This window comes from Camelus bactrianus, chromosome 25 (assembly GCF_048773025.1).
Source record: "Camelus bactrianus isolate YW-2024 breed Bactrian camel chromosome 25, ASM4877302v1, whole genome shotgun sequence".
Taxonomy (NCBI): Eukaryota; Metazoa; Chordata; class Mammalia; order Artiodactyla; family Camelidae; genus Camelus; species Camelus bactrianus.
Genome location: NC_133563.1, coordinates 37,462,857 through 37,488,637, shown reverse-complemented (window position 1 = coordinate 37,488,637; position 25,781 = coordinate 37,462,857). Strand labels below are relative to the sequence as shown.

General features: G+C 63.6%; 1 protein-coding gene across 6 annotated transcripts in view; it reads right to left on the bottom strand.

Moving 5' to 3' along the window:
* The window catches only part of ADGRB1 (adhesion G protein-coupled receptor B1), a 79,531-nt gene that overhangs the window by 41,272 nt on the left and 12,478 nt on the right, over positions 1-25,781 (bottom strand). For all 6 annotated transcript variants that reach the window (XR_012502327.1, XM_074353194.1, XM_074353196.1 and 3 more), the window contains exons 2-17: positions 23,853-24,863; positions 13,951-14,112; positions 12,912-13,025; positions 12,281-12,445; positions 11,995-12,159; positions 11,491-11,655; positions 11,017-11,181; positions 10,709-10,810; positions 9,254-9,360; positions 8,852-9,046; positions 8,611-8,679; positions 7,802-7,910; positions 4,626-4,769; positions 4,075-4,150; positions 3,866-3,968; positions 2,945-2,988 (exon numbers count right to left, since the gene is read on the bottom strand). Coding sequence is in view for 5 of the 6 variants with exons in the window: in XM_074353194.1 (XP_074209295.1) it covers positions 2,945-2,988; positions 3,866-3,968; positions 4,075-4,150; positions 4,626-4,769; positions 7,802-7,910; positions 8,611-8,679; positions 8,852-9,046; positions 9,254-9,360; positions 10,709-10,810; positions 11,017-11,181; positions 11,491-11,655; positions 11,995-12,159; positions 12,281-12,445; positions 12,912-13,025; positions 13,951-14,112; positions 23,853-24,639 (2,672 nt within the window). In the remaining variant the exon portion in view is untranslated. The remainder of the gene's footprint in view (positions 1-2,944; positions 2,989-3,865; positions 3,969-4,074; positions 4,151-4,625; positions 4,770-7,801; positions 7,911-8,610; positions 8,680-8,851; positions 9,047-9,253; positions 9,361-10,708; positions 10,811-11,016; positions 11,182-11,490; positions 11,656-11,994; positions 12,160-12,280; positions 12,446-12,911; positions 13,026-13,950; positions 14,113-23,852; positions 24,864-25,781) is intronic.

Here is a 25,781-nt window from a genome sequence, read left to right as displayed (position 1 = left end):
CCCCAGTGGCCCCCCAAACACAGAATTCTGCAGACATGTGAGAACCTTTCTCATCCAAACACACACAAACATAGGTACACGACAGCACAGACCCAATCTCTGGGCTCACTGGTGGAAGCAGACCTGGGGCCCTGTCCCCGGTCCCCATTTCAGGGCTCCTCTGAGCCCACTTATGTGAGGAGTGGCCCCACCTGGGCATGGATGGAGGTTCTGTCCAGCACAGGGAGGAGCAGAGGGGGGAATGGTGGGGGACAGGCAGAGACAGCCCCTCCCTCCCCTTCCACTGCCCCTTCCCTGGCCCCGGCTTTCAGCCTCTGGCCCTCCCTCAGGCTGCCCAGTTCTGGATCAGATACTGCAGTCCCCATCCTGAACTGGACCACAGTCCTTTCGGAGCCTCAGTTTCCCCAGAGGTAAGAGGCACAGTTAGCTGGGCTCCTAGGACTGAACAGGGAGTTTGCGGGCAGAATGTGTTCTGGGGCACCTTCCCGCTCTCCTCAGAGCCCTGGGCCCAGGCACAGGGACACTAACAGTCCCATCCCTTCAGAGGTGACCAGGGGTGGGCAGCGGGTGGGCCGCCTACTCTTGAGGCGGAGTCTGTGGCCAGTGGTGAGCACCCCATGGACCTGGTTGCAGACCACTCCCTGCCCCCGACTCTGTCCCCACCCATAAGCAGGCAGACTCTGGTCCCAGGGATGGGAGGCTGAGGCTCCCAGAGGGTGGACTCTGCCCCAGGCCACGCAGCCCTGGGACCGCAAACTTGACACTCACTCGGCTGGCCAGGCGGCTCGCAGCCTGCTGCCTTGTTGGGGGGCCAAGGGGATGGGCCCACCTTCCTGGGAAGCGATTTACCACCAAGATCTTGAAACTGTCCAGGGGACTCAATGCCAAAGAAACAATCAGAAATGTGGGCAGAGCTGTCCGAGCAAGGGTGCTGGGCTGCTGGGTGAACGGGCATCCTCAGGGGGCTGCGGGCAGCCTCCGAACAGCCCCTGGGAGGGCTTCTGGGCTGTGGGGAGAGGCTTGTGTCTACATCAGGGGCCAGATAAGATGGACCTGTAGCTGCAGTGTAACTTCCCATGGTGGCCACAGGGGCCAGCCTGGGTCCTGAGAGCACACGGGCCCTCTTTCTTGTTTTTTATTTTTTCACCCTTTTTTGATACTCCACTTTGTACAAAGATCTTGGGTCATTTGCAAAGCCCAGAGAAAGGCAGTTGACAGCAACCAAAGCCAGAGGGCCAGTTTCCCAAGGCACCGGGGTCCGCCCAGCTCTTCCCCAGCCCCAGCCCCAGCCCCAGAGTTGGAAAGGGCAGTGGAGTCTGCCACATGGCCCCGGATGCTCCCACCACAGAGCCCTTGCACTGCCTGTTCCTTCTGCCAAGATGCTTGTCCCCAGACACCCACGTGCACAGTGCTGTCAGGCCTCTGCTCAAGCACCACCCCAGAGAGGCTGCCGTGACCTCCCCTGCAAGGCTCCTCGCCCCGCCTGCCGTGCAGTCCGCTGGCTCCACTTCCCGGCCTGTGGCGTGACCTGCCAGTTCCACAGGGATCCACGTGCACCCACTTTCCCATCCCTCCTCACTGGGGATTGGAGGAGGCTGAGGTCTTGAGTGATTACTGACCATGGACAAGGCAGTCCTCCTAGAGCAGTGCCTTGTGGGTGGTCAGTAATCACTGAAGCCCGGATGGTGGGTGGATGGGTGGGTAGGTGGATGAGTGAGTGGATGGGTGGATAGCCAAGTGGCTGGATGGATAGAAGGTGGGTGGATGGATGGCTGAGTGGGTGGGTAGATGCATGGGGGATGGACAGGTGGATGGAGGACGGATGGGTGATAGTCACTTCTCTCCCCGACAGCTCCCGTAGTGCCCAACACAGCCCTACAGACTGGCCCCACGCCCCGCGCACCTCCCCCGGCGCCCCTGCGCCCAACCAGCCTCCTCTCCAGCTGCCTACTCGTCCTGGCCTGGCATTCCTCCTGTACCTACCAACTTCCACACTTTTGCTCAAAGTGTGCTTCTGCCTAAACTGCTCCCTCCCATTCTCTGCCAGAAAAACACCTCCTCCTCTAGGGTCAGCCACTGCGGCCCCCCCCCCCGATCTCCCTGACACACCTCTGTCACTGCACCGCCCCCAGCATGAGGGACTTGCCACACGAACCCCCAGGCCTGCAGTCTGGCCTGGGGACTGGCGGAGCCAGGGCTGAGGGAGGCAGGTGGTGACAATGGCACACAGCTCTCTGACCACACCCGCCCCAATGGACACCAAACCTCTGCGGGGAAGGCCCAGGCCCCACCAGGCCCATCTGGCCCAATGGGATCAGTTCGCCAGGCTTTCCTCACCCTGTCTCCTCAAATTCTGATTTCCTCACATCTAGATGCTGCCCCCACTTTGGGGCCTTTGCACAAACTCTGCCCTGTGACTGTGTGAGCACCCCACCTGTCCCTTCGCCTCCCTTTGTCCGGGAGGACACCTGGCTCTGGGCACCCATGCCAGGCCCTGTGACTCCCAGTCACAGCCCGGCCAGTCCAGCCCAGTGTCCTGGGCCCACTGGTTCCTGCTGCAGCACCTGACGTGCTGGTGCTACCGCTGGACAAGGGACTGGGCACAGGACCCTGGGAGCCCCCACGTCTGCTTCCTGTCTGATCACTCAGGGTCTCACCCCGCTGCCCCAGTCCTTGGCAGTGCTCCTGCAAAGCCAAACCATCTGCCTGTCACCTGGCTGGCGTGGGAGTTGGGGGGCACTGTGGACTTCCCTGGGAGGGGTGGGAGGCCAGCTGGGTGGGCCCCCTGTTGCCTCAGAGCCTGACCTGGGCAGGGAGAGACCGTGCAGGACAGACGGAGTAGGGGAGTCGGCGGCCCCCGGACCTGAAGCCTGCACCCCTCCCCTGCTGGGCCGGCCTCCCCCAAGCCCGAGGCCCCGGGGCCACAAAGCGCAGGTGAACTCACAGGTCGGTCTCGTCCCAGAGGATACAGGTCTGGTTGGTGGTGCCCTGGGAGGAAGGGGGAGCAGTCAGACCACCTGCCACCCCATGAGCCACACCCGACCGTCGCTGCGGGGCCCACCCTGTGCCGGGCGCTCTGCCTACCCCATTCCCGCAGAGACAGAGCTGGAGGAGGAGGAACTGAGACCCAGCGCGGGGGAAGGGACTGGCTCAGACCCCCAAGCCCTGCTGTGCGGCCTTGGGCAGCTGCTGTCCCCTCTCTGAGCCAGGCTGGGGAGCAGGGGCTGAAGCCCAGTTCTAGATTCCCTAATGGCCAGTCCAGCTTAACGCAAAACGGGGTAACAGGGAGAGCTTGGCTGGGGGCACAGGGAGGGCCTCAGAGAATGCCCCTGTTCTTCAGGCTGTGGTGTGACAACAGTGGGGGTTCCCACTTGGTAAGCGAGGGAGCCAAGGCCCAGAGAGGTTGAGCAAGGCCCAAGGCCACAGAGTGGGGAAGAGCAGGCCCGGCTCTTTCCACAGCCCTGTCCCGGGACTCGAGGCCTGGCGCTGCCCTGTCTCGGCCGGGCAGCCGGGCAGCTGCTGGCTCTCAGCTGGCCCCAGGAGTATCTGTCTGCCTGCTGCCCAGGAGCAGGGTGGGGGGCTCGTACGGCGGGGGTGGGCTCATTTCTCAGCAGAGGATGGTTCCCTCTTTCCCAGGGAACAGCCAGGCCGATGGGGCCAGGGGAGCAGTGGCATCGGACGCGGCCCTGCTGTGTGACCCTGGACAAGTCCTCTGCCAGCCTCAGTGTCCCCCACCCATCACCCGGGGGTAAAAGGAGCTCTCTCTGAAGGCCGACGTGAGGCCGAGACACGTGAGCATGCACACCACACGTGGGATCAGGCGGAGGGGACACGTGCACGTGGACATGCACACAAGGGCACTCACGTTGTACATGTGGGCGAACTCGATCTCCAGGGGTGTGAGCAGGGAGCGAGGTGGGGGCTTCACGGTCACGGAAATGACCTTGGAGTTCAGGACAGTCGTGTTCCTGGAGGGGGAGCCAGAGGGCTGTGTCGGGTTTGGGGACCCCTGCATGAACCCCCCACCTCCCCCTGGCCTGGCGTCCCCCCACCCCATGTGCCCGTGGCGCCCACCTCTGCAGGGCCAGGAAGCTGCCCAGGTTCCGGTAGAGCACGGTGCCCACCACGAACACGGACGAGTCGTCAGCCTCTGGAAGAGAGCACTGCTGGTTGCCCCCTCCCAGCCTGCCCCCAGGCCAGGACCCTGCTCCGGTGAGGGCAGTGCGTGTCCTCCAGAGGAGGCCCGGGCTCCGGGTCACATCCACCCCGACAGTGGATGCAGCCTGCAGTGGAGCTAGGGAGACTGCCTGGGTGCCCTCAGTGACTCCTGAGGGGACAGTTTCTCTTCTTGGGAACCAGAGTCACCTGCTGTGTGACTCCAGGTGAGACCCTTGCGCTCCCTGCAATGAGTCGGTCCACTGGCCATTCAGCCAAGGTTGCCTGGGAGCCTCCCAACACAGGGAGGGCAGGGAGGGCTTCCTGGAGGAGGCGGCAAGCTTAGGAACACTGAGAAGAAATGGAAGCCGCCCTAGCCCTTGAAGCAGCAGGACAGACTCCAGAAGAAACACCCCAGGGGAGTGGGCCTCAAGCCCTGGGGGCCCCTCCCACACCCCAAGGTCCCTCACCTGCCAGCCCCGTGGAGAAGACGCTCTTGGACACAGTGACCCTGTCCTCTGGCACTTTGGCCCAGTCACCCGTGGCTCGCCAGCCCTTCATGGGGAAGCTGATGTCTGTGGCTCCACTGGCTGGGAGCTTATGGATGCTGAGGACTAGTGGGTGGGCAGCGGGCGACAGACAACAGAGACAGACAGAGAGAGGGAGACAGAGACAGAAAGAGGTTTGGTGACAAGGAGCCTGGGAGCGGCCCAGGAGTCCAGAACCATCACGCGTGTGTGCTCGTGGCTCAGAGCAAGTGCAGGGGGCCTGGGGGCACCCGGTCAGGTGGCTGCCCAACACCAACCTCCCTACGAGGCCCAAGGCCACAGAGACTTCCTGGTACCTTCCAAGCCCTCAAATGACACTCCCCCAACCAAGCAGGAGTCCCCAGCCCCTGTGAGGACCCAGGCCTGGACTCAGCCCCAGAAGGTGCCAGAGGTGGGTTCTGCCATCAGGTTCGCATCCACAGGGAGTGGTGTCCACCTCAGTGCCCCTCCCTGGGAAGCTGGAGCCCAGCCGTCCCCCCGGGTCTGATCTGTAAAAGGGACAGATACAGACCACCCCCGCCTTTACAGGGCTGGGGACTGTAAGGGGACAACAGATGGATGGGGATGCGAGGGGGACCTGGGAAGGAAGGTGCTGGTTGTGGAGAAGGGGCTGATGGGGACATAGCATGCTTGGGGATCAGCCAGAGCAGAGACAGCTAGTGGCGTCTGCAGTCTTTCCTCCCACCCTCCTGCTGAGGGGGCCCGGCTGGCCTCCTGAAGACCCTCAGCCCTGCTAGGCCCCAGCCAAGCTGCACCTGAAGACCCCAGCCCCAGTGGGCTCTCTCTGGCCCTGACCGAGGGATCCCCAGGGCAGAGTGGCAGACCGGCCTGGGGAGACAGATGGGGTGGGGGGGTCTCAACGTCTCTGAGCCCCTTCATTCCAGGCCCACCCACTCCAGGCAGACTCTGCTCCTTTCACCCAGAACCCACGGCCTGGGGCCAGGTCCGCACAGTGGGTGCCTTAGGTGTGGGGTGAAGGGGGCAGACCATGGGAACCAGCCTCACCTGCCCCGCTGTCACCTGGCCCTCCCCCGTCGTTGGGGCCTCTCCTCGACAAAGCCCCATCCCCCAGCCGACTCCCACCTTGGCGCCTTTGCTCACGCAGTGCCTGGCCCACACATTCTCGCCCCTCCAGGACTGGCCTCCTGGCGGCACCCTCCTTCTCCTGCAGACCACGCCCTCCCTGCACCCGTGTGCTCAGCGCTGGGGCCCAGGGCGTCTTCCCTGCAAGAGGCCTTGGGGACAGGGATGGGCCCCCTCTCTGGGTGCCCAGCCCAGCAGGAGGCTGGCCCTCTGTCGCTGAGCACCTCACCAGTGACAGAACAGGTGAGCAAATTCATCACGCCGCAGGTCTCCGAGCACCGACCGTGTGCCCGGGATGGTTCTAATGCTGTGGACGCAGAAGAGGGAGACAGGCCCTCTCCCGGAGCTGACGCGCAGCTGGGGAGACAGTGACCCGAGCAGAGAAGAAAATAGGTGGTCTGTGGGGCAGCGATGACCCCTGGGGGGGCGTACTTCCAAACAGGTGGTCAGGAAGTCTGCCCTGAGGAGGTGGCCTCTGGAGACAGACCTGGAGGTCAGGCTGCTTGGACTCCTGGGGTAAGTGTTCCAGCAGCAGGATGTAGGAAGTGTGTGGGTGTGTGGGGTGCACAGGGTGTGTGGGGGCATGAGGGCGTGTGGAGTGTGTGGGGTGCAGGGGGTGTACGGGGTGTACTGGATTGGATGGGTCATGAGGGGTGATGGGGAGGAGTCCAGGGCTTCCTTTGGTGACAAAGAGCTGGCCCTGAATGACAATCAGTTCAGGACAGGTTCCCTGGAGGCAGGAGGTCAGTCGGGGGCACGCAGCCCAGGCCTGAGCGCCCCTCCAGGGCCGGTAGGTGATGCCGGGCGTCCTGGGAGCCAACCTCCACAGTGAGAGCCTGCAGCGGCCACTCCCGCGCAGCCGCACGGAAGCCCTCCCCTCTCTGGGCCACCCCCACCTCACCTAGAGAAAGGGCCCAGTCAGCCCAGTGGGAAGGGAAGGGCGGGTAAGTCCCCCCCAGCCAGCCTGGAGCCACTGCTGACCCCACTTGCCAGGTGACCTCCAATAGCACCAGACCTCCTGGTCCGAGTCTCCCAGCTGTGGGATGACGGCTGTGCCCACCCCCTGGCCTCAGGGGCCTCCCCCTCTCTCACCCAGCTCTGGGCTCCTGAGCGCTAAGGCAGACAGACAGTGGCCAGGGCTCTGGGAACCTCCAGCTTAGCAAACCCCCGACCCGGCCCAGGCCCGTCCCCAGGGTTGTGCTAACACAGCGCAGCTGACACAGGGCTTGTCACTAGAGGTCCAAGTCCCTCTACAAGGGAGGTGGCCATCTCCCTCCCGGGTGCCGTGTGGACCACAGTCGGTCCAGTGCCCACTACTGGGCTCCCCACTATGAGGAGGAGCCCTGACAACGGAGGGTGTCTGGGGTGGTGCCCTGAAACAGGGAGGACTTGACAAATGTGGCTCAAGAGAGCTATTTAAGGGGACACTGGTGGTCACCACTAAATACAGTTGTTGCAAGTGCTCGCGCGCCCTGCTTACCTCCCAGGCCCCAGCCCGTGCCCTGCTCTCTACCCACCACGAGGCCAGCACTGCCGCCTTCCCGTGTGAGAGGCACGGTCAGTGCCCCAGAGCTGGGTGGAGACCAGGCTCCTCTGACAAGGTGCCCTGGGAGTGGAGGGCGACACAATCCTGCCTTCAAATCTCCAAGGCCAGCCCAGCACAGAGAAGGCACTGGGGGTGACACGTGGAAGTGGGGCCCAGCCCCAAGGAGGTGCAAGCAAGGGGTTGGCTGTGGCCTGGGGGTCCTGGTGTGCCCCATGATTCAAGGTCTCCAGGACCTTCTCTTGGTCTAAGCGCCCCCACACCAACCCCCTCTCAGGGGCACATGGGACCATTGTCAGGAGACTCAGGTCTGTGCACCTGAGAGCACTGAGATCATCTTAGAGCTGGGTCCGGGGGGCCCGCAAAGGGGGTCTGGCCACTGCCTGTTTAAAGATGAGGAAACAGGCCCAAGGGCCCTACCCAGGGCTGCGGAACAGGGGCGTGGGGGTTGGTGGAGCGAGGGTGGGCTTACCCAGGTTGTCTGTCACCTGGTATGCGTCCCGCAAGTCCTTCATGCGGAAGCCGATGACATCCACGAAGTCCTCCACCAGCCGGAACAGCTCCTTGGCGTTGGGGCCCATCTGGGGAGAGGAGGGGGTCAGGGATCCTCGGAGACGGTGGGGAGCCCCACCGAGAATGCCAACCACCAGAGCTGAGTGCCACTGGAGGCGCCTGCACCCCAGTGGAGACACATGCTCTCCTTCCTCCTGCCTCCTCCTGCCTCCTCCTCTCATCTGGTCCCTCTTTGTCAGGGTCCTGTCGCTCCCTCCCTAGCGTCGCAAGGCTCTGGACCTGACTCAGGGAGCAGAGTCGGGACCTCTGAGACTCCATCGGCATTTTGCAGACAAGAACATGGAGCCCAGAAGGGAGGGGAGGGGGGTGGAGGTCTCTGGGCTCCACAGCCCTCGCCCAGGGTGCTGCCCTGGGCACCGGAGCAGTGGCAGCCTCCAGGTCAGTCTGGGAGGAAGGGAGGTGGATGGCTCTCTCCAGATGAGAAGGAACCGCCACATTCCTGTCACCCCAATGCACACCACATGGCCAACATGTTTTCTCACACCCCGCCCTGAGCCTCACGCAGTGAGCCACTGTCCTCAGACAGATGGGGAGACTGGGACTCAGAAGGACAAAGAACTTCCTCAGAGTCACAAGACTGGCTGAGGCCGTGCTGGGATTTGCACCCAAGATCCCACCCTGGTCTGGCCTGGGGCTCAGGACAGCACCAGGGACGCCTGTCTTCATCCTGCTACTCCGACTCCAAGGGCCCCAGACTGGGGTCCGTACCAGCTGGGCCTCCTCCCACTTGTCCCGGTTCTCCTCCGCCAGCAGGTTGCTGATGATCTGGACAAAGTTCTGGAAAGAAGAGGAAGGAGGGCCAGTGGGCAGAGGGTAAGTCACCAGAATCAGGGCTCAGTGTGTGGCAGGGTTGGGTCTCAGAGCGTGAGCAGCGTCAGGGCTCAGTGTGTGATCAAGGTCAGAGCTCAGTCTAAGGCTGGGGTGGAGGACTGCCCTCCTGAGCGCCCACCTGCACGTCCCCAGGGGTGGGGCTGTAGTACGCTCTCCGGAAGATCTCGGTCATGTTCCTCAGGACATCGATGGTGGAGAGCAAGTCCCCACTGTAGCTGGTCCCGTCCTGGGAGATCTCCACCAGCGTCTGGATGACCTCGGAGACCCCCTCCCCGGGCAGTCCGCGCTGAGCCTTTGCTAGGTGCTCCCGGGTCTGGGAAGATGGAGGGGGTGGGTGCATGACTTGCAGGTATCAGGGACCTCCCACCCCCAGAAGGTCCTCTGCAGCCCCCAGTCATGACCATAGCTGACTCATGTCCACAGAGTGTGCCACTGGGGACACATGGTTCTATCGGGGACGTAGGACAGAGGAGGGAGAGATGGGTGGGGGCAGGGTAGGAGACCCCAGGCCCGGCCTCACCATCATCTGGATGTTTCGGTAGTCAATGGAGACACAGCGGATGTAGGTTGGGGGCTCCCAGTAGGCAATACCCTCCTCATCCAGCTCACAGCGTCGCAAGATGAGGCCTGGGGAAATGGAAGGTCAGCTCTGTCTCCTGATTCTCAGGTGGCGCCCACCTCCAGCACAGGAGTCCCACCCATGGCTCCCAGGATGGAACCCTCCAGCCTCAGGAGCAGGAAGTTGCCCGTGGCCTCATTCTAAACTGAGCCGGCCCAGGGGACAGGCCTCCCTTGGTTTCTTTCATTCAAAACATTTCTGAGCAGATGCTCCAGGTCAGGCACTGTGCCAGGTCCTGGGACCCGGCGGGAACCAAACCTTCAGGGACACACCTGCGTGGAAGCAGAGCCCTTGGCCAAGTGAGGGGCTCCAGCATTCAGTCCAGGGCCTCTCCTGGAGCCCCTTCCTACTCAGAGCCCCGGGGAAAACCAACAGCCGGGCGGGCTGTGCCCAGCTCCACCCATGGGGGCAGGGGACCCGCTGGCCTGGGTGTGCCGCAGACGCTGGGCAGCTCGGGGCCGACTGACATCAGGTGTTGACTGCCTTAAACACGGGCACAGCCTGTGTCCTAGAACTTACTCCCAGGGAACCAGGCACAGCTGCGCGCACACACGGCGGCGATGACCCCAAGGGACTGCCACAACCCTGTCACCCAACAGGAGCCACAGGGCAGGATAGGACACCTGCTCCACTGCATGGTGTAGAATCAAGACGAGGGAAAATACAGCACATCAGACAAAAGGCCAGAGAAGTCACACCATCCTGTGACCTGGGTTTTCTTCATTCTACTTCCCGGGATTTGCAAAATGCTATCTGGAACGTGTATTGCTTTATAAACAAAACACGGCAGGGGCGCTGCATCCACAGCCGGGAACACACAGCCCCCGCCAGGGGCAGGGGCCCTGGGGGCAGGGGGCCCACAATATGCTTGTTTTACAGAAAGAACACAAAGGCTCAGAGAGGCTCACTTCCTGAATGTTGCACACCAAACCAATGTCCAAAACTGCACGCACTCCTCAGGTAAGAGGGGCAAAGGAAACCAACCCTTTGAGGCGCCAAGCCGCTTCTGGGAGCCCTCTCTGCCTTTTCCATGCCCCTGTAACTCCACAGGGCTGCAAGGGGACTAAGGCCACCACGTTCAAAGCTGACTTCCCACTTACTGGCCCTGTCAGGGCTAGTGTGTTAACTTCTCCGCACCTCAGTTTCCCACGTGTCAATGGGCAGCTTCGTGGGGCATCGCACTAAAGGGCTTCATGCAGGCGCTGGCTCCTGGTGAACGCTCAGGACACGGTGGCCCTGGCTTTAGGGCACGGACTGCCTGAACACGGTCTGGGGCACGTGCCCTGAGCTGACAGCTCCTTGGATGGGCATCTCAAGGACAGGAGTCCCCCACGACACCTGCCCCTCAGTCCTCACCTGTGGCATTGCGAGGACACCGGACTGCGGCCACCTCTCCAGCCGGGGTCTCCTTCCAGAGCACAGCACCGAAGCTGTCCTCGCCACAGATCTCATGGGGCTCTGCCAGGGGGCCAGGGACATGAGTGGGGGTGGGGACAGGAAGGGGGATGGACAGCTGGCAGCAGGGCCAGGAAGGCCAAGACCCCTCCAGGAAATCCACCGTCACAAGGGGAAGTCATTCCCCCAGGAGAGTGAAGTGCCAAGCCCACCCAGTCTCTCAGTATGCCCCTCCCCAGAGTCCAGTTGTTGGGTGGAGGGACACTCACCAGGACACCGCTGGGCACTGCATTGCCGGTACTCATCTTGGGGGCCCTGGCAGGCTGCTCCCCCAAAGAAGGGCCCCAAGCAGGCACGCTCCCGCCGCTGTGTGCCACCCCCACACGTGACACTGCATCCGCCCCACGACGCCCAGGCCTGCCACTTCCCATCCACTGTGGGATGCCGCCACACACAGAGGTGAGTGCAGGTACAGGAGCCACAGGATGCAGACACAGAGACGTAGGGGCAGGAAGCCGTGAGAAGAAAGAAATTGAGACCCCGGGAGGGGAAGCCAGAGCTCAGCTTGATACAGGATAAAACACATGCCTCACATGCACTGGTCCCCCACCATCACCGCACTGTCCCCTGCATCCCCAGGGACACTGCAAGGACCCATGATGAGCCCCCACGGGGTCTCGCTCCTCCCTCATGGCTCATACCCACCAGGTCCCCCACCCACAGGTCCTTGGCACGGCCCTGACCTGGGCACTGCTGCAGGAAGCAGTCTCGAGTTTCCACCCAGTGGCCCTGGCATTCAGCACCCCCGTACGAAGGCCCGTTGCACTCCCTCGTGCGCTGCTGCCGGCCCTGGGAGCAGCTGGCAGAGCACGTGCTCCAGCTGGACCACTCGTTCCAGTTTCCATCCACTGCCCGGCCCGGGGGAAGGAAGGGGACAGGAAGCCGGCATGAACACCCAAGGCCTACACCCACCACCCAGCCCGGGGCACAGGTGTCAACACCCCTGGGGACGTGCCACACGCCTGCCTCAGGCCCACCATCTCAACACACATGGTACATGAGTAGCATGCCCCAGGGTCTCCGATCTCTAGCCTGATCACAGCCTGAGGTTTCCGCCTCTGAGCACCCCAGCAGGCGGGTCTGCGTGGGCAAACCTGGGCTCCTGGGGCTGGCCAGGGACCCGCTGGGCCCTTCTTTTCCCTCCCCAGTCCCCCCTACCCCCACCCAGCGCCCTCCTTCTCACCTACCAGGGCACAGGGCGATGTTGCAGAACTTGGTTTGTTTCTCAGGACCCTCACAGGGGTTGCCTCCAAATTGCGGCGGCCGGCAGGTGCGCGTGCGGTCCCGGAAGCCTCGGCCGCAGGTGCTGGAGCACAGGCTCCAAGGCGACCACTCATCCCAGGCGCCATGCACTGCGGAGGGAACAGAGCACTCTGCGACCCCTGCCCGGCAGCAGACCAGTGTCCCGCCCCTGCCGCCCCGCCCCCCGCGCCCCGCCGCCCCATCCCCGCTCCTGCCCCGCGCGCCGCCCACCTGGACACACGGCGGAGTTGTTGCACAGGCGCTGCTCGCGCAGGGGCCCGCTGCACTGCGTGCTGTAGGAGGAGGACACGCAGAAGCGCGTGCGCGTCTGCCAGCCCTCGCCGCAGGTGCTGGAGCACACGCTCCACGGGGACCACTCCTCGGCCGCAGGGTCACCTGTGGGCCCAGACCTCAGCATCACAGGCCTGCTGCCCGTCCCTCCGCTCAGACCCTCAGGAACTCCCCAGGAGGAGCCTGCCATGCTGGGCAGTGGGCGGCCGCAGGGAGGCCCTTGAGGCTTTTTTTTTTTCCCCTTGTTTGAGTTTGAGGAGCATTTGACTCTGAGCTGACCCCAAAGACTTGTCGTTTCCCCTGTTGGTGGTCTATGCCATTTCTGGGTCCCTGGGCTCAGACCTCTTTGCCTCACACTAGTTCTCCTAAATCCAGTGTGGCTGGCGACAAGCGCCTGGCACTAAGAGGTTAGTCTAATTGTGGTAAATTATTACACTCATTACTTATAATCAACAGCAATTAATAACGTATAATATTTGCCCAAAGACCTAGTCCCCTGGAACCAACTTTTTCCACTTTCCGGGGCTTAAGTGCGTTTGCTTGTCAACCCCGCCCGGCTGCGGCCACTCACCTGTCTGCGGGGCGGGGAACCCAAACTGCTGTAGCTCGTCCCCCAGCTCCTCGCGCCGCCGGGCATCCGTGGACCGCAGGGACTGGCTCCGGGAGTTGGTGCGCCCGGCAGCGGCTGCAGGGCGGGTTCAGGTAAGCTCCCACCCTGCAGCTCAAGAGGGGCGCTCTTGGCCCTTGGTCCTACAGTCCCCAGCCGCAGTGGGGACAGGCTTGCCAGCACTAGGGCAGCTTGGCCCCACTGGACAGTTGGGAAACCGGGGACCAGGTGCCCTGGCCTTGTACCAACCCCTGTGGGTCCTGTGGGTCCTGTGGGTCCAGTCTCCCCTGCCCTGGGCCCCTCTCTCTCTTCTTCCAGGGCCCGCAGGCGTCACCTGCAGGGCAGCACGACTGAACGGTGGCTGCCCTCCTCTGCTCAGCATCCCACCAGCGCCCGTGCCTTCCACCACCCAGCCCGACACCCCAGGGCCCTCCCCAGGCTCCTGAGATGAGCACCTCTCCCCAGGAAAGTTTCATCAGGGAAAAAACAATCTGAAGAATGACAGTCTCATTATAACTTGATTTAACTTTATGGAAGCAGCTAAAATATGCATGAGGTCATTAGAGAGCCTTATTAGAGAAATACATCCTGGAGGCAGGCTCGGGCTGGGGGGCAGATGGGTCTGGCTACGGCAGGCGGTGGGGGTAGAAGCACAAGCCCCGCAGCCAGCTGTCCACATGCAAAAATTCCCAATCCACAAGTGCGATGAAAGCCCCTATCCAGTTCCACCTAACGCTGGGTCACGTCCCACTCCTAGGCCCTTACTTCTACTGGTCCCCACCCGGCTGGACGAAGACTCGGCCCCGCCCCTGGCCAGGCTCCATCCCTGACCCCGCCCCCTCAGGTCCCGCCCGTTATGGCCCAGGCCCCACTGTGCCTGGCCCCGCCCGGAGCCCCTCCTCTGGCCAGGCCCTGACCCCCCCCCCCAACTCTTTCCCATCCGGCCTCGCCCCAGGCCACTCTTTTCCCCGGGCGCCCCTGGCCCGCTGGTCCGCGCACTCACGGCCGCAGGCCTTGCGGTTGCACAGGCGGCCCTCCTCCAGCACCCCTTCGCAGCCACCGCCCTCGATGCCCGGCGCCGGCAGGCAGGTGCGTGTCCGCGTCTGCAGGCCTCCCCCGCAGTCCCGCGTGCACTCGCCCCACAGGGACCACAGCTTCCAGCCGCCTGGTGGGAACGAGAGGCCAGGGGTCAGGCCTGGGGCGGGGGCAAAGGGCTGAGGTGTCTTTCAGAGGGTGCCCTCTAGGGGTCTGCCAAGCAGAGATCAGGGACACAGCGGCCCCCCAGCATCTGAACCAGCACAGAATCCTGGAGGGTTAGTTAGGAGGCGAGTGTGGGCCTAGACGGGGTTAGTAAGGGAATGTGATGCAAAGGCCAGCCGGGCAGGGAGGGGCAGAGATGCGGGGGAAGTTGGGGCCCGGTATGCACCCCACTTCCCCCTGGAGGCTCAGTGCCCTCCAGCTCTGTCTTTGCATCTAGGTCCCCAGTGTGGGGGCTGGACACAGAGCTGGAGTCCCAGGTGGGTCTGAAGAACGAGTGAATGAGGGAAGGCCCCGTGCCCACCGTGGCGCTGCCTTGCACCGCAGGGGCCCGGCGATGGGGCTGAGGATGGGGGCGGTTCTCTTGCTCAGGCTCTCTTTTCTTGGGCACAGGTCCTCACGCCCCGCTGCCCTCTCCCCGTGGCCCTCAGTCCAGTTTCCCCTGAGCGTCAGTCCCCCCCCATCCCGCTCCTGCCCAGCCATGACCTGTGAGCTCTTTCTCCCGCCCCATGAAGGGACGGCAGGCGTGATCAAGGTCTGGTGGCGGAGCACCAGGCTGAGCCTCCCCCAGACCCGGCAGACTGGCTGCCGAGGGCCTCCAGGCCCCTCCGGCCACCCTCCAGCCCTCTCCTGGGCCTTCTCCATCCTGGCCCTGTCGCCCCGGCAGTCACGACCTCATGCCCCCAAAGACCTGAGCCCCTTGGTAGCCCCAGTGCCAGCGAGGACACTACGGGGACAGCCTCTAAGTACAGAGAGACACTGAGGGGTGAGGAATGGAGAGCCCACACATCTGGGGCCAGCACTCTTGGCCGCAATGATGGGCTCAGGAAGGAGCTGCTTCACTCAGGCTTTCCGTCCAAAGGCCACACTTAAGGTGCCCAGATCACTCCCTCTGCGAGGGACACTGGTGCCACCATCCCATTTATCCTCAAGGTCTCCCTGAGGCCCCTGACCCCCCAGCAAAGCAGGGTCAGGGCGAACTCAACAAGGGCACGCAGCCTCACCAAGCACCTACTGCGGGCCAGGTTCAGGCTGGTCCGGGCACTCTGCATGCAGTGACATGACACCTGCGTACCAGGAACCCTGGGCGTGACACTGCCAAGGCCCAGCAGTGGGACCCACGCTAGACCTGGACCCACCTCCTGGGGTGAGGACGAGGACCGCGCAGGCCCTGGAGGGCGGCGAGGACGAGGACCGCGCAGGCCCTGGAGGGCGGGCTCCAGGGCCGAAGTGCACACTTAGTTGCCCCGCCAGCCCCTGCTGTGGGCCCGTCAAGTACATCCCGCCCTAGCCTGAGCCCCTCATCTGAGGACAGCCTGACGCCCGAGATGGCTGGGAGGCAACAGGTGTGGGCGTGCCGCTGGGGTGGGAGCTGACCCCAGGGAACCCGCTTTGATGTACAGCAGGTTGGGTGTCCGGGCGCTCTGTTCTGGGGAGGGCGGCTGGAGAGGTGCAGAGCCCCTCCCAGTGGTCCCTGTGCCTGTGCCAGGAACTGGCCAGCAGGGGGCGCCAGAAGCAAATGAGCTGGAGGCGGGGAAGAGGACACCCCCAATCACCAACTCCCCCGTTTGGGAGGCAGGGCTCCTTCTCCCTGCTGAGTACGTAGCAACCAGGAATTCCACACCCCCACGCCCTTGCAGAAACTTCTCCCCCCTCACTGAGCCTACCCTCTCATGGGTCCCACTTTCCCCTGGACCCAGAGAGGCAGAGCACCTCGGCCAGGAAAGGGACCAGTAGGAAGGGTGGCTCCGACCTTACTGGGGTGGGCGTGGACCCTGCTCAACCCTGGAGCTCCCAGCTGCGCAGCAGAGGCCCAGGGAGGACTTGCCAGGGAGGGCCACGGGCGGGGGCAGGGCTGAGCTCTGCATGGACCCTGACTCTGGGGGTCCGGGGGCCCTGGTTCCGAGCCCCTTCCTGGGTCTGGGCGCGATGCCCTGTGCTCCCACAAGGGAGGCCTCTCTGCTCCCATTGCTCAGATGGGAAGCCGGGAGCCTGCCCATGTGAAGCCATGCTGTGCTTCCCCCGTGGAGGAGGGGCCAAGTGGGACTGGACCTCACACTCTTCAAGGCAGTCTGCTCCCCGCAAGGTCGGCTCTCTGGGGAGCATCCTGGGCAAGGGAGTCCTGACTCCCCCTGCTCCTGCTCTGTGCTTGTCGCCTCAGCACACAGAAGCCTTGAGTCCCAGTCCACCCAGGAAGCAAATGTTTACCCCCCGTACAGCAGAGACAACTGAGGCTCAAGGAGGCGTGGTCCAGACAGCCAGGAGGGTCTGCCCTGGAGACGGCGTGGAGGCCCAAGTCTCAGAAGGCAGGTGAAGCCAGGGTCTCAAGGATACTGCACAAATAGGACTTCACTCTGAACTGGGAACGTCACGGAAGGACCCTGGGGGCTGGGCCCAGGAGTAGGGGAGCAGACCAGGGCCCGGGGGAAGGCGGGGAGCCCCAGGACTGCCTCCGTGCGCTCGGGACAGGGCAGGTGAGCGGCTCTGAAGGTATGACGGCCGAGGCTGCCCAGACAGGGGGCCTTCATTGCTGCCACTTCGCTCGGGTGACCTCAACAGCCCCGTGACCACGCCCGTGTGGCGGATGCAGACAGAGAGGCCAAGTTATCCGCCAGGTTGACTAGGAGAGGAGCCGGGATGAAACCCATGATCAGATTCCAAGTGCTCCACTCGCTGGCCCCCGGACTAAGGCTGCCTGCCAAAACCGACCACAGGGCCCCCCGCCTGGCACTCTAGGCCTCAGTGGTCTCCCCTGCTCAGCCATCCCACCCCATCACGCTGAGACAAAGGGACGGAGGCCTGGGGTCCAGGAGACAGGCCTGGCAGCCGGGCCAGGGTGGGCACGTCCTGCCCATCCCCCTTGCTGCCCCAGCCCAGCCCCAACGCGGAAGCCCGAGTGACGTGGAAACTGTCAGTGGGTGGGAGAGAGAGGGTGTCCAAGCCAGGCTAACCGGAGGATGCCACTTGGTTTCCATGGCAACTGCTGCAGAGCTCAGTCTTTCAGGATAGACTCAGGTTAGGCCTCAGCTGCCAAAACACCCACTACTTCAGGGCTGGTTACCTTGGTGACCAGGTGGCGAGGCTGTGGTGGGGGGAGGGGGCGGAGAGAAGGGGTCAGATCAGGAGAGGTCAGGCAGGCGGCCGCCAGCTCAGAGGACAGTCTGCCCTCCAGGCCTAGACAGACCCTGGTCCTTGTCTGAGCCCTGACCCTGGTCACATGGTGATTCCTGACCCTGAGCACACTGAGCCTTGATCTTCATCACAGAGCAACCTCTGATCCTGGACACAGGGTGCCTGGCCCCCATCACAGATGAGCCCTGATCCCGGTCACAAGCCGCCCCTGGACCTTGGCCACGCTCCCACCACGGAGGGACACTCAGCTAGTGGTGGCCGCTATTTCTGTTATCACTGTTACATTTAACGTGTGTCCCACACACAGCTGACACCTGGTAAATGTTAGTCAAGCCAATGTATCCACGACTGGGGACTCCCCGCAAGGACGCCTGGGGCCCGCAGTGCTGGGCAGAGGCTCTCAGGACCCCCTCTGCTGGGTGGCCACAGGGCTCCTGGGCTGGGTAGGCTTTGCGGGGGCAGCAGAGGAGTGGGCAAGGCTGGGGGGTGGGCTGCCCCTCCAGGCCCGGAAAGAAGCCGCCATTCTTCCCCGGCTCAATGCCCCCTCTGTCTGGAAGCCTCATTTCCATCTCATTACGAGATGAATAGAGCCAATTAATGGCGGCCAGGCAGCCTTGGCCACCCAGGAGAGAGGGCACAGGGTGAGGGGGCCCCCAGCCTCCTTCCCACCCTGGTGCTCCAGCCTGGAGGCTGTGGCCTCCCTGGCCCCTGTGGCCCCAGTTGGCTAGGATGAGGGCACTGGGAGAGGTCCTCATCCTGCTGGGCCTTCCTGCTTCCTGGGTCCCCTTTGGAGGAGGGGAGTGAGCGGTGCACTTCATGTCTCCTCCAGCAGAGGTCTCCCCAGTCCAGCAGGTGGGGCAGCGGGGGCGGGGGTGGAGTGGTCAGCCCCGGCCCATTCCTGCCCCAGCCCCGCCCACCAGGCCAGGTTCCCCAGGCACCCAGGGCATGGTCCAGCGTCTCTGAAGTTAGGGCCCATCCTGGGGCACCCGGGTTCCTCCTCTGAGCCTCCTGCACGGATGTGCAAATGAGGACCACAGGGGACAGGACTGCTCCCTGAAGCACCCCCAATCCTCAAGTGCCCCCCTAGCCCCCACCCCACATGTCCTGACTTGGCCCATCCTTCACCAAGGCATGCAGCCCCCACTATCAAGGCCCCAGGTACCAGCAGCCCGCCCAGCTGCGACAGGTACCATTGGCCCTCAGGACGGGGCTGAGAGCCGCGCCGACTGTCCACGGGCCACTTCCCAGGTAAGGAGGACCAGGAGGGCTCCTCCCAGCACCACAGAGGCGCCATCTCTAGCTTCGCAAAGACCCTGTGAGCAGGCACCGTCCCATCCCCGTTGCACAGAAGGTAAACTGAGGCTCGGCCAGCCAGCCGACTTGGCCCTGTCTGCAGGGCTACTCACTTTCCCAGTCCTTCTTTCCCAGGCAGGCCAGTGCCCCTGTCCTAAGAAGGAGGCTTGTGATAAGCCCGTGAAGGCCTGGGCCCCACCTGCCCCTGCCCCCTGGCGCCGGGTGACCTGGACAGGTCTCTTCCCCCCCGCCCCGGGCCTCAACTGTGTGACCGATAGCCCTTCTCCCCATCTTCCTGGGAGGCGGGACCCCAGCAGGGCCGTCGCTCCCAGCCTCCCAGGCCCCCGGGCAGGGCTGGGGTGAGCTCTGGCCTCTCATGGGCATTCCTCTATGGGCGGGGCGATGGCCCACATGCGCTTATCATTTTTTATGGGGTCACATCCTGCTATTTCCATCTGGAATGGGACTTATCTACCATGAAGCCTGAAGTTTGGTTTTCCAGATTTTTCTAAATTGGCCCTTGTGCAAAAGAGCGGCCCCCTGGCCGGGATGACAAACCCAGTCCTGGCGAGGAGGCCCTGGCCTTTCCTACTCCCCTTGCCCCGCTGCTTCTGGTCACCCCCAAACTCCAGAGGCACGCCCATCCCCTGGAATTCCCCGCTCCCCTCTCCCCATGCCAAGCCCAGCCTCTCTCCCCCACCAGATGCCCCAGGGAGGGGCTCTGGGGCTTCCCCCAGGAAAGTTGTGGGGTTCTTAGGGTCGGACTCCAAGCCCTGTGTCACAGCAGGGGGCGTCCCAGCTGAGTGGTGACAGATCTGGAGGCGAGGGTGGGGCCCTGAGCCCTGAGATGAGCTGTGCAGCCTGGGTCAGGTCACAGCCTCTCAGCCCAGCATCACAGCCTCACACGCCCCTCCTGACCCGTGTGCCCGGGATGTCACAAAGTCAGGCTCCGGCCCAGCTCCCCGCCCCCGTGCAGGCACATGGGGGGCACACATGCACACACACACAGGAACACACACATATGCACCGGGGACTCCCACATACAGCACTCACGCACACAGACACGGACACACACAGGCGCAACCCCAGCCCCCAGGATGCCACTTTTTCATTATCTTACATGTCGCTGCTGCAATAAAATTCTTTAATTAAAACATGAATATTTAAAACAACCCTTGAGAGGAATGGCCCCATCTCACCAGAGGCAGGAAAACGCAGAGAGACCACGGGAACAGGGACAGGGAGACGGCGCTGAAAGGCCGGGAGAGTGGGCAGGTGGCCACAGAGGGGTGAGCAGGCGGGGATGGAGGAGAGGGGACAGTTTCTTTGGCCCCAGGAACACTTGCCGGCCGGCCGCGTGATGTGGCCGTGTGGCACGCGGCATTTGGACAGGCCGGGTGGGGGCAGGGCTGAAACTGGGCCATGGGCTGGCCTGGGCCTCCTGCCGGCCCCCAGCCGGGCTGGGGATGGAGGGACACGCGTGACCCAGCCTCGCCTGGCCAGTGTGAGGGGCGAACCTCCTTGGGCACATGCTCAGCCGGCGAGATCTGGGGCCCGGCACCTGCCTGGCTCAGCGGTGTGTCTTCTGAATGACTGCTGGATCTCTGGTCCACATGCCACCCCACGCCGACACACGTGCGTACACACATGCACACCCTCCCAGTAGAGCTCCTTGCAGGACAAGCCCTAGGGACCACCAGGTGACAAAAGCTGGCTCTCCCTCTTACAAGCTGTGTGACCCTGGCCGCTGACTAACCTCTCTGTGCCTCATGCCACTCAATAAGGATTAATCCAGGGCCTGCTGTGTGCCAGGCACTGTCACACACATTGGGCTTCATCAGCCAACTTCCCTGCCCTGTTGGCAGGACAGGGAGTAAGGACACAGGAAATTATCCAGTGTTCACAAGCGATGCCATATGGGAAGAGAAAAAGAGACAGAGTGCAGTGAGAGCGCGGCTGGGGCTGGGGGCTGCTGCCACTTGAAGCAGTGTGGTCGGGGGCCAGGGGGCCAGGGCAAGAGCAAGCTGAGGGAGGGAATCCTGTGGGTATGTGGGGAAGAGTGTTCCAGCCCAGGGAACAGCTCATGCAAAGGCCCTGTGCAGGCAGGTACCTCGCTGGGGAGCCATCTTCTGGGCTGCTGGGAGGAGTAAACTAGGCAGTGCTCCCGGCACAAAGAGACACTCAGACGCCGTTGCTGTCACCACCACCCAGATTTTTACTCCCAAGGTCTCAGAGCGTCAAGGCCTTCTGAGTCCCAGGCACGTGCACAGGGGTCTGCGCTGCCGCTGGGCCTGGGTGACCATGCCCTGACCCTCCTGCCCCGTAGCCAAGCTCCCCGCTTCACATCGTGGCAGCCCCTGCCCACAGGCCCTGCAAGCTGCCTTCCCCCAAGGCCCCCAGCCCTGCCACACAGCCTCGACACACGCTTTGTCACAGCTGCTGAAAGCGGCCTGCACGGAGCCATCCGACACACCCACTCACACACACACACTCACACACGGTGGACGCGAGGACCTACCATACTCACACACATGCACACAGGAACCCAATGCACACATGCACACACTTCATGTGCACACAACACGTGCTGGCAACGCATGTATGGACATACACGCATACCGTGTACACATGCATGCACAGTACCTGTGCACGTGGACGCGTGATCACAGGCATGCTTGCACAACACACGGTACATGCACACGGATGCAGGAGCACAAGTGCGTGCACACACATAGGCATGGGTCTGCCCGCCCCCTTCCGGCACCACCCCTAAACGTTCCCATTCTCAGAATCTCTGTGCACGTCCAAGGTGCCCAGTCCCGTCTCCCAACCTCCCTCCTCTGACCTATCTCTCTGCCCCCAGCTCTCCAGATCCCTACCTTATAACAAACAAAGGTACCGACGTTTTGACGATTAGTCAGTAACATCGCTTCAGCTTAGAAACACTTTCCCCCCAGTTCTCAACCCTCATGACAATCAAGGAAGAAGGTGATTTTACTCTTTCCATTTTAAAGACAAGAGGTCCGAGGGGATGGAAGAGCAGATGGGATGGGCTCGGGGACACTCAGTGCATGTGGGTCAGGCTGGGATTTGAACCTGACCTGGTCCTATCCCGGGGCGCCGGGTCCCAAAACTCCCTCCTCCAAAGACTTTGCCACTGGATGACGCACGGGCCTCTCACACCCAAGTCCCACTCTGACCTCCGGATCTTGCTTCCCAGCCTGTTTCTCCCGCTGCTTCCCCACCTTGGCTGACGTCCTCAGTCCCGGCCAGAAAGCTGGGAGAGGTCCAGCCGCCTCCTTCCTCCATGCCCACATCCTTTGCATCCACCCCCATCCCCCAGACCCTCCTTCTTCCTCCGACCTGGCCAGGGTCCTGCAGCACAAACAGCACAGGTGTCACACCAGGCCCGCCTTCCTGACCTTCTGCCACAAGCTCCACACCTCACCACCGGATCTACCGGGTCTCTCCCCAGCACGCTCCCCGCCCCGATGCTGACAGAAACCAGCTCCAGTATGGGCCAGGCCCCAGGACCGTCGTGTCTGCTGCGGCCAAGCGGTCCCACAAAGCAGTGGGCACTTTGCCGGCTAAGACACTGAGGATCGGTGGCAGGCGACCACTAGGCCACTGCCTGCCTGGTCCCCTCGCACCCCCCGCCTCCCAAACCAGCCGCCGCCCGCATCTCCTCCCCACCCCCAGGACCACTCCCACCAGCATGCCACCTGAGGGAGCTGCCCCAGACAAGGTCACAGTGACCTCCACCTTGCCGAGCCTGGAGAGCCCCAGGGGCCCTGATATGCTGATGGGAGACGGGGATTTTCTGATGTTTCCTGGATGCCACACCTGCACCCCCTTCCCGCGGCTCTGGCCACCTCTTCCCTCCTCTCCTGATCCTCTCCGGCACCTCGCTGCTTCACAGAGATTTCTAATCTGGGATCCTTGGCCTGGGGGCCATGAATAGAACCAGGTCCAGGAGAACCAGCTTCTTTTGTAACCCCACGTAGCTTATTTTATGCCTCTACAGACGCTATTCTGTGGAATCCATCAGCCTTACTGGCTCAGGAGAGGCCGAGGGCCTGGACCATGTCACCTGGCCCCGCAGTGACCTGCTGGCATGAACACCCAGCCCAGCCTGGCCCCTGCTGCCCTCCCTGCCCTGGTTGAGGCCCCAGCCTCCCGAGACACCCTGGGCGTCCTGCAAGGGGGGCTCCCATCCAAGTGTCTGCAGGGCCCCTCGCCTGCCCCACCGCCACGGAGCCCCGACCAGTGTCCCAGCTCACTGATCATGCCCTCCTGTGCGGGTGCCCCTCTCACCAAGGAAACCAGACTGCTAAGAAGGTGGACGGTGCCCCAGCCCCTCCCTGCTGGGACCTGCCTAGTACACATGCACCCCCGCCTTTGCCTCTGACGCCCACAGGGCTCGCCGGCACCTCTCCCCGAAACTCAAACACAGCCCCCTGACCAAGTGAGCCCCTCACTCCGGGAGACACGCATCCCCGACACCAGGGACACCCGTACCTGACGCCTCCTCCCTCCCCCAACCCTGAAGGCAGCTCTACAAGACGGAGAACTTCCTGTGCCTCCTCCCTGCCACAAGAACAGCTGGCAGGCGCTGGGTAACTAGCGGCTGGATAAGGATTTATATGGCCACACCACGTGCAAACCTCAAACTGCATCTCCTGACCACATCGCCCGACAGCCCACTCTCCTCGCTTTTTCTCCCGTGTCCCAGGAGGCCCCTGCAGACCCTGGCCACAGGCCATGGCACCTGCTGGCCCATCAGAATCATCCTACCTGCAAAAGAGGAGGGGCCTCCCCCCAGCCAGAAATGAAAAACTCCCTCATCCAGGAAGAAACCAGACCCATCCTTGCCTCCTTCCCTCCTCCCTTCCCTTCTTCCCTCCTCCCTCCCCTCCTCCCCTCCTCCCTTCCCTTCTTCCCTCCTCCCTCCCCTCCTCCCCTCCTCCCTTCCCTCCGTCCTTCCCTGAACACTCAGCAAGCACCTCCCATGTGCTGGCACCACGCCCGGCCCTGGGGGCCAGAGGCAAGCACCCCAGGCTGCCTATTCTCAGTGAGCCTGCAGAGAACTTCTCTTAATGCACCTGGCTTCCCAAGGGAGTACTCAGGGATGCGTGGCCAGGGCGGCCCTACAGAGGACACCCTCTCCCACCTGCCCTCTGCCCAGAGAGCCACCCCCAGGGCCTCTCCCCGCTGGTCACTCACCTGGAGCGCCATCCCCGCCCCGGTCCTGGGTCAGGCTGGTGAGGCAGTTCTCAGGGCCACCAGCCACGCCGTCCCTCAGGCAGACGTCCCCGCGGGGGACCAGGGAGCTGGAGGCAGGGTCGCCGGCGTCCCCACCCAGGCAGGCACAGGGGGTCTGCATGATGCCGCAGGGGTGCGAGCTGCGGCTGCCAGCCAGACAGGCGTCCAGCCAGCGGCACAGCATCTGGCAGGCGGCCCGGCTGGGGTTACGGTTGCCCACGACCAGGTACTCCACGGAGAAGTCGTCGCTGGGTCCCGGGAGCTGGACCCGGGGCCCGGGGTGGCCGTCCTGGGGCGGCTGCTGTCTCTTCATCTGCAGGAACTGCTTGCTGGCCTGCAGGAAGGCCAGGGGTGCAGAGGGGTCGCAGAGCCGCAGCACCTCGTCAAAGCTCTCCACACCCAGGTAGGTGCGCGTGGACTCCAGGAAGGAGTCGAACTGGTAGGTGTGGACGCGGGCGGGGCTGCTGCAGGCGGGCGCCTTGGCCACCTTCATGTAGAGCGTGTAGCGGCGCGGGTCCGGGTTGCGCAGGGTCCAGGAGCAGCGCGAGGCGTTGGCGGGGAAGACGGCGGCTGCTGAGAAGTACCCGAAGAATTTGCCCTGCACCAGCGTGGCGCACGGATCGGCCCCAGGCCCCACGTCGGCCCCCGCGGCCACACGCGCCTGGGTCCCCAGCAGCAGCAGCAGCAGCAGCAGCAGCAGCGGACCGAGGATCCAGAGGGCGCCTGGGGCGGCGGCCTGGCCCCTCATCCTAGCTCGCGGGGCCGCCGGGGTTCCGCGGGCTGGGCAGGCAGGCGCGGGCCAGGCCTTGACATGCCAGGGTCCGGCGGCAAGCGGGGCCAGGCCGGGCTGGGGCCAGGGGGCAGGGGCTCTGAGTGGGGGCAGGGGGAGGAAAGGGCTTCAGGCGATCGAGGGGGCAGCGGTGGCTGCCAACCTCAGGGGCCCCGACGCCGGCCTGGGGCTGCCAGCAGCGGCTGGAAGAGAAAGCAGAAGAGGGGACTGTGAGCACCCCCGGGGAGGCTGGGACTCAGGCTCGCTGGGGGCAGTGCCCATCTCGGGCTTGGGGCCCTGACACAGGCCCTGGCCCTGCTCTCAGGCACCTGTTCTGTCCACCTGTCTGTCTGTCACCTGCCATTGTGTACACCTGCAGGGGTAGGGATCCAGGGGCTCGGGCACCTCCTCCCCAAACCAGGCCTGGGCAGGAGCAGTGGGCAGCGCTGGCCAGGGCCCCAGGCCACAGGGGCCTCGGCTGTGCCCATCTGGCCAGACAGCCTGACACGGCCCCTGAGCTCCGGGCCTGCTCTCATGTCCACGGTGGCCATGGGGGTTATTCCCTCTCTGGGCCTCTCTGACCTTACCCCTCTCCCGCCCCATCTTTCAGGGAAGGATCTGCAAACCCAGCAAGAGGGGAGGCAGGATGAGGGAGCGGAGGAGAAAGGTCATCCCAGCCATCCCCCAGCCTCCCTGCAACCCTGCCCTCTGAGCCTCAGCCCTGTGGGTGCAGAGACCCCTCCCACCTCTGCCTCCTCACAGCAAGAGTGTCCAGTTCTTTGGGGAATGAGGGTGGAGTCAGACCCAGGTCTCTGGCTGTGACCTTGACATTCATCTGCTTTCTCTCTGCCCCACCCACCCTGCTGCCTGTCACATGGTCCCCCAGGTGCCCCCTTCAGCCTTCCACCTGTGCCAGGAAGCCCTCCTTCCCCTCTCCCCTGGAGTCTCCTGGAGCCACTGTGTCCAGGCTTCAGCCTGGACTGACCCCTGCCTCCCACTTTGGCCAGGCTGGCACTGTTGCCCTCGCCCTTTTCATGGCGAGGAAACCATGGCTCAAACAGGGTCAAAGTGAGGAGGTGGGAGTACCCCCACCTGAATCTCCCAGACTGATCCCAATCTCG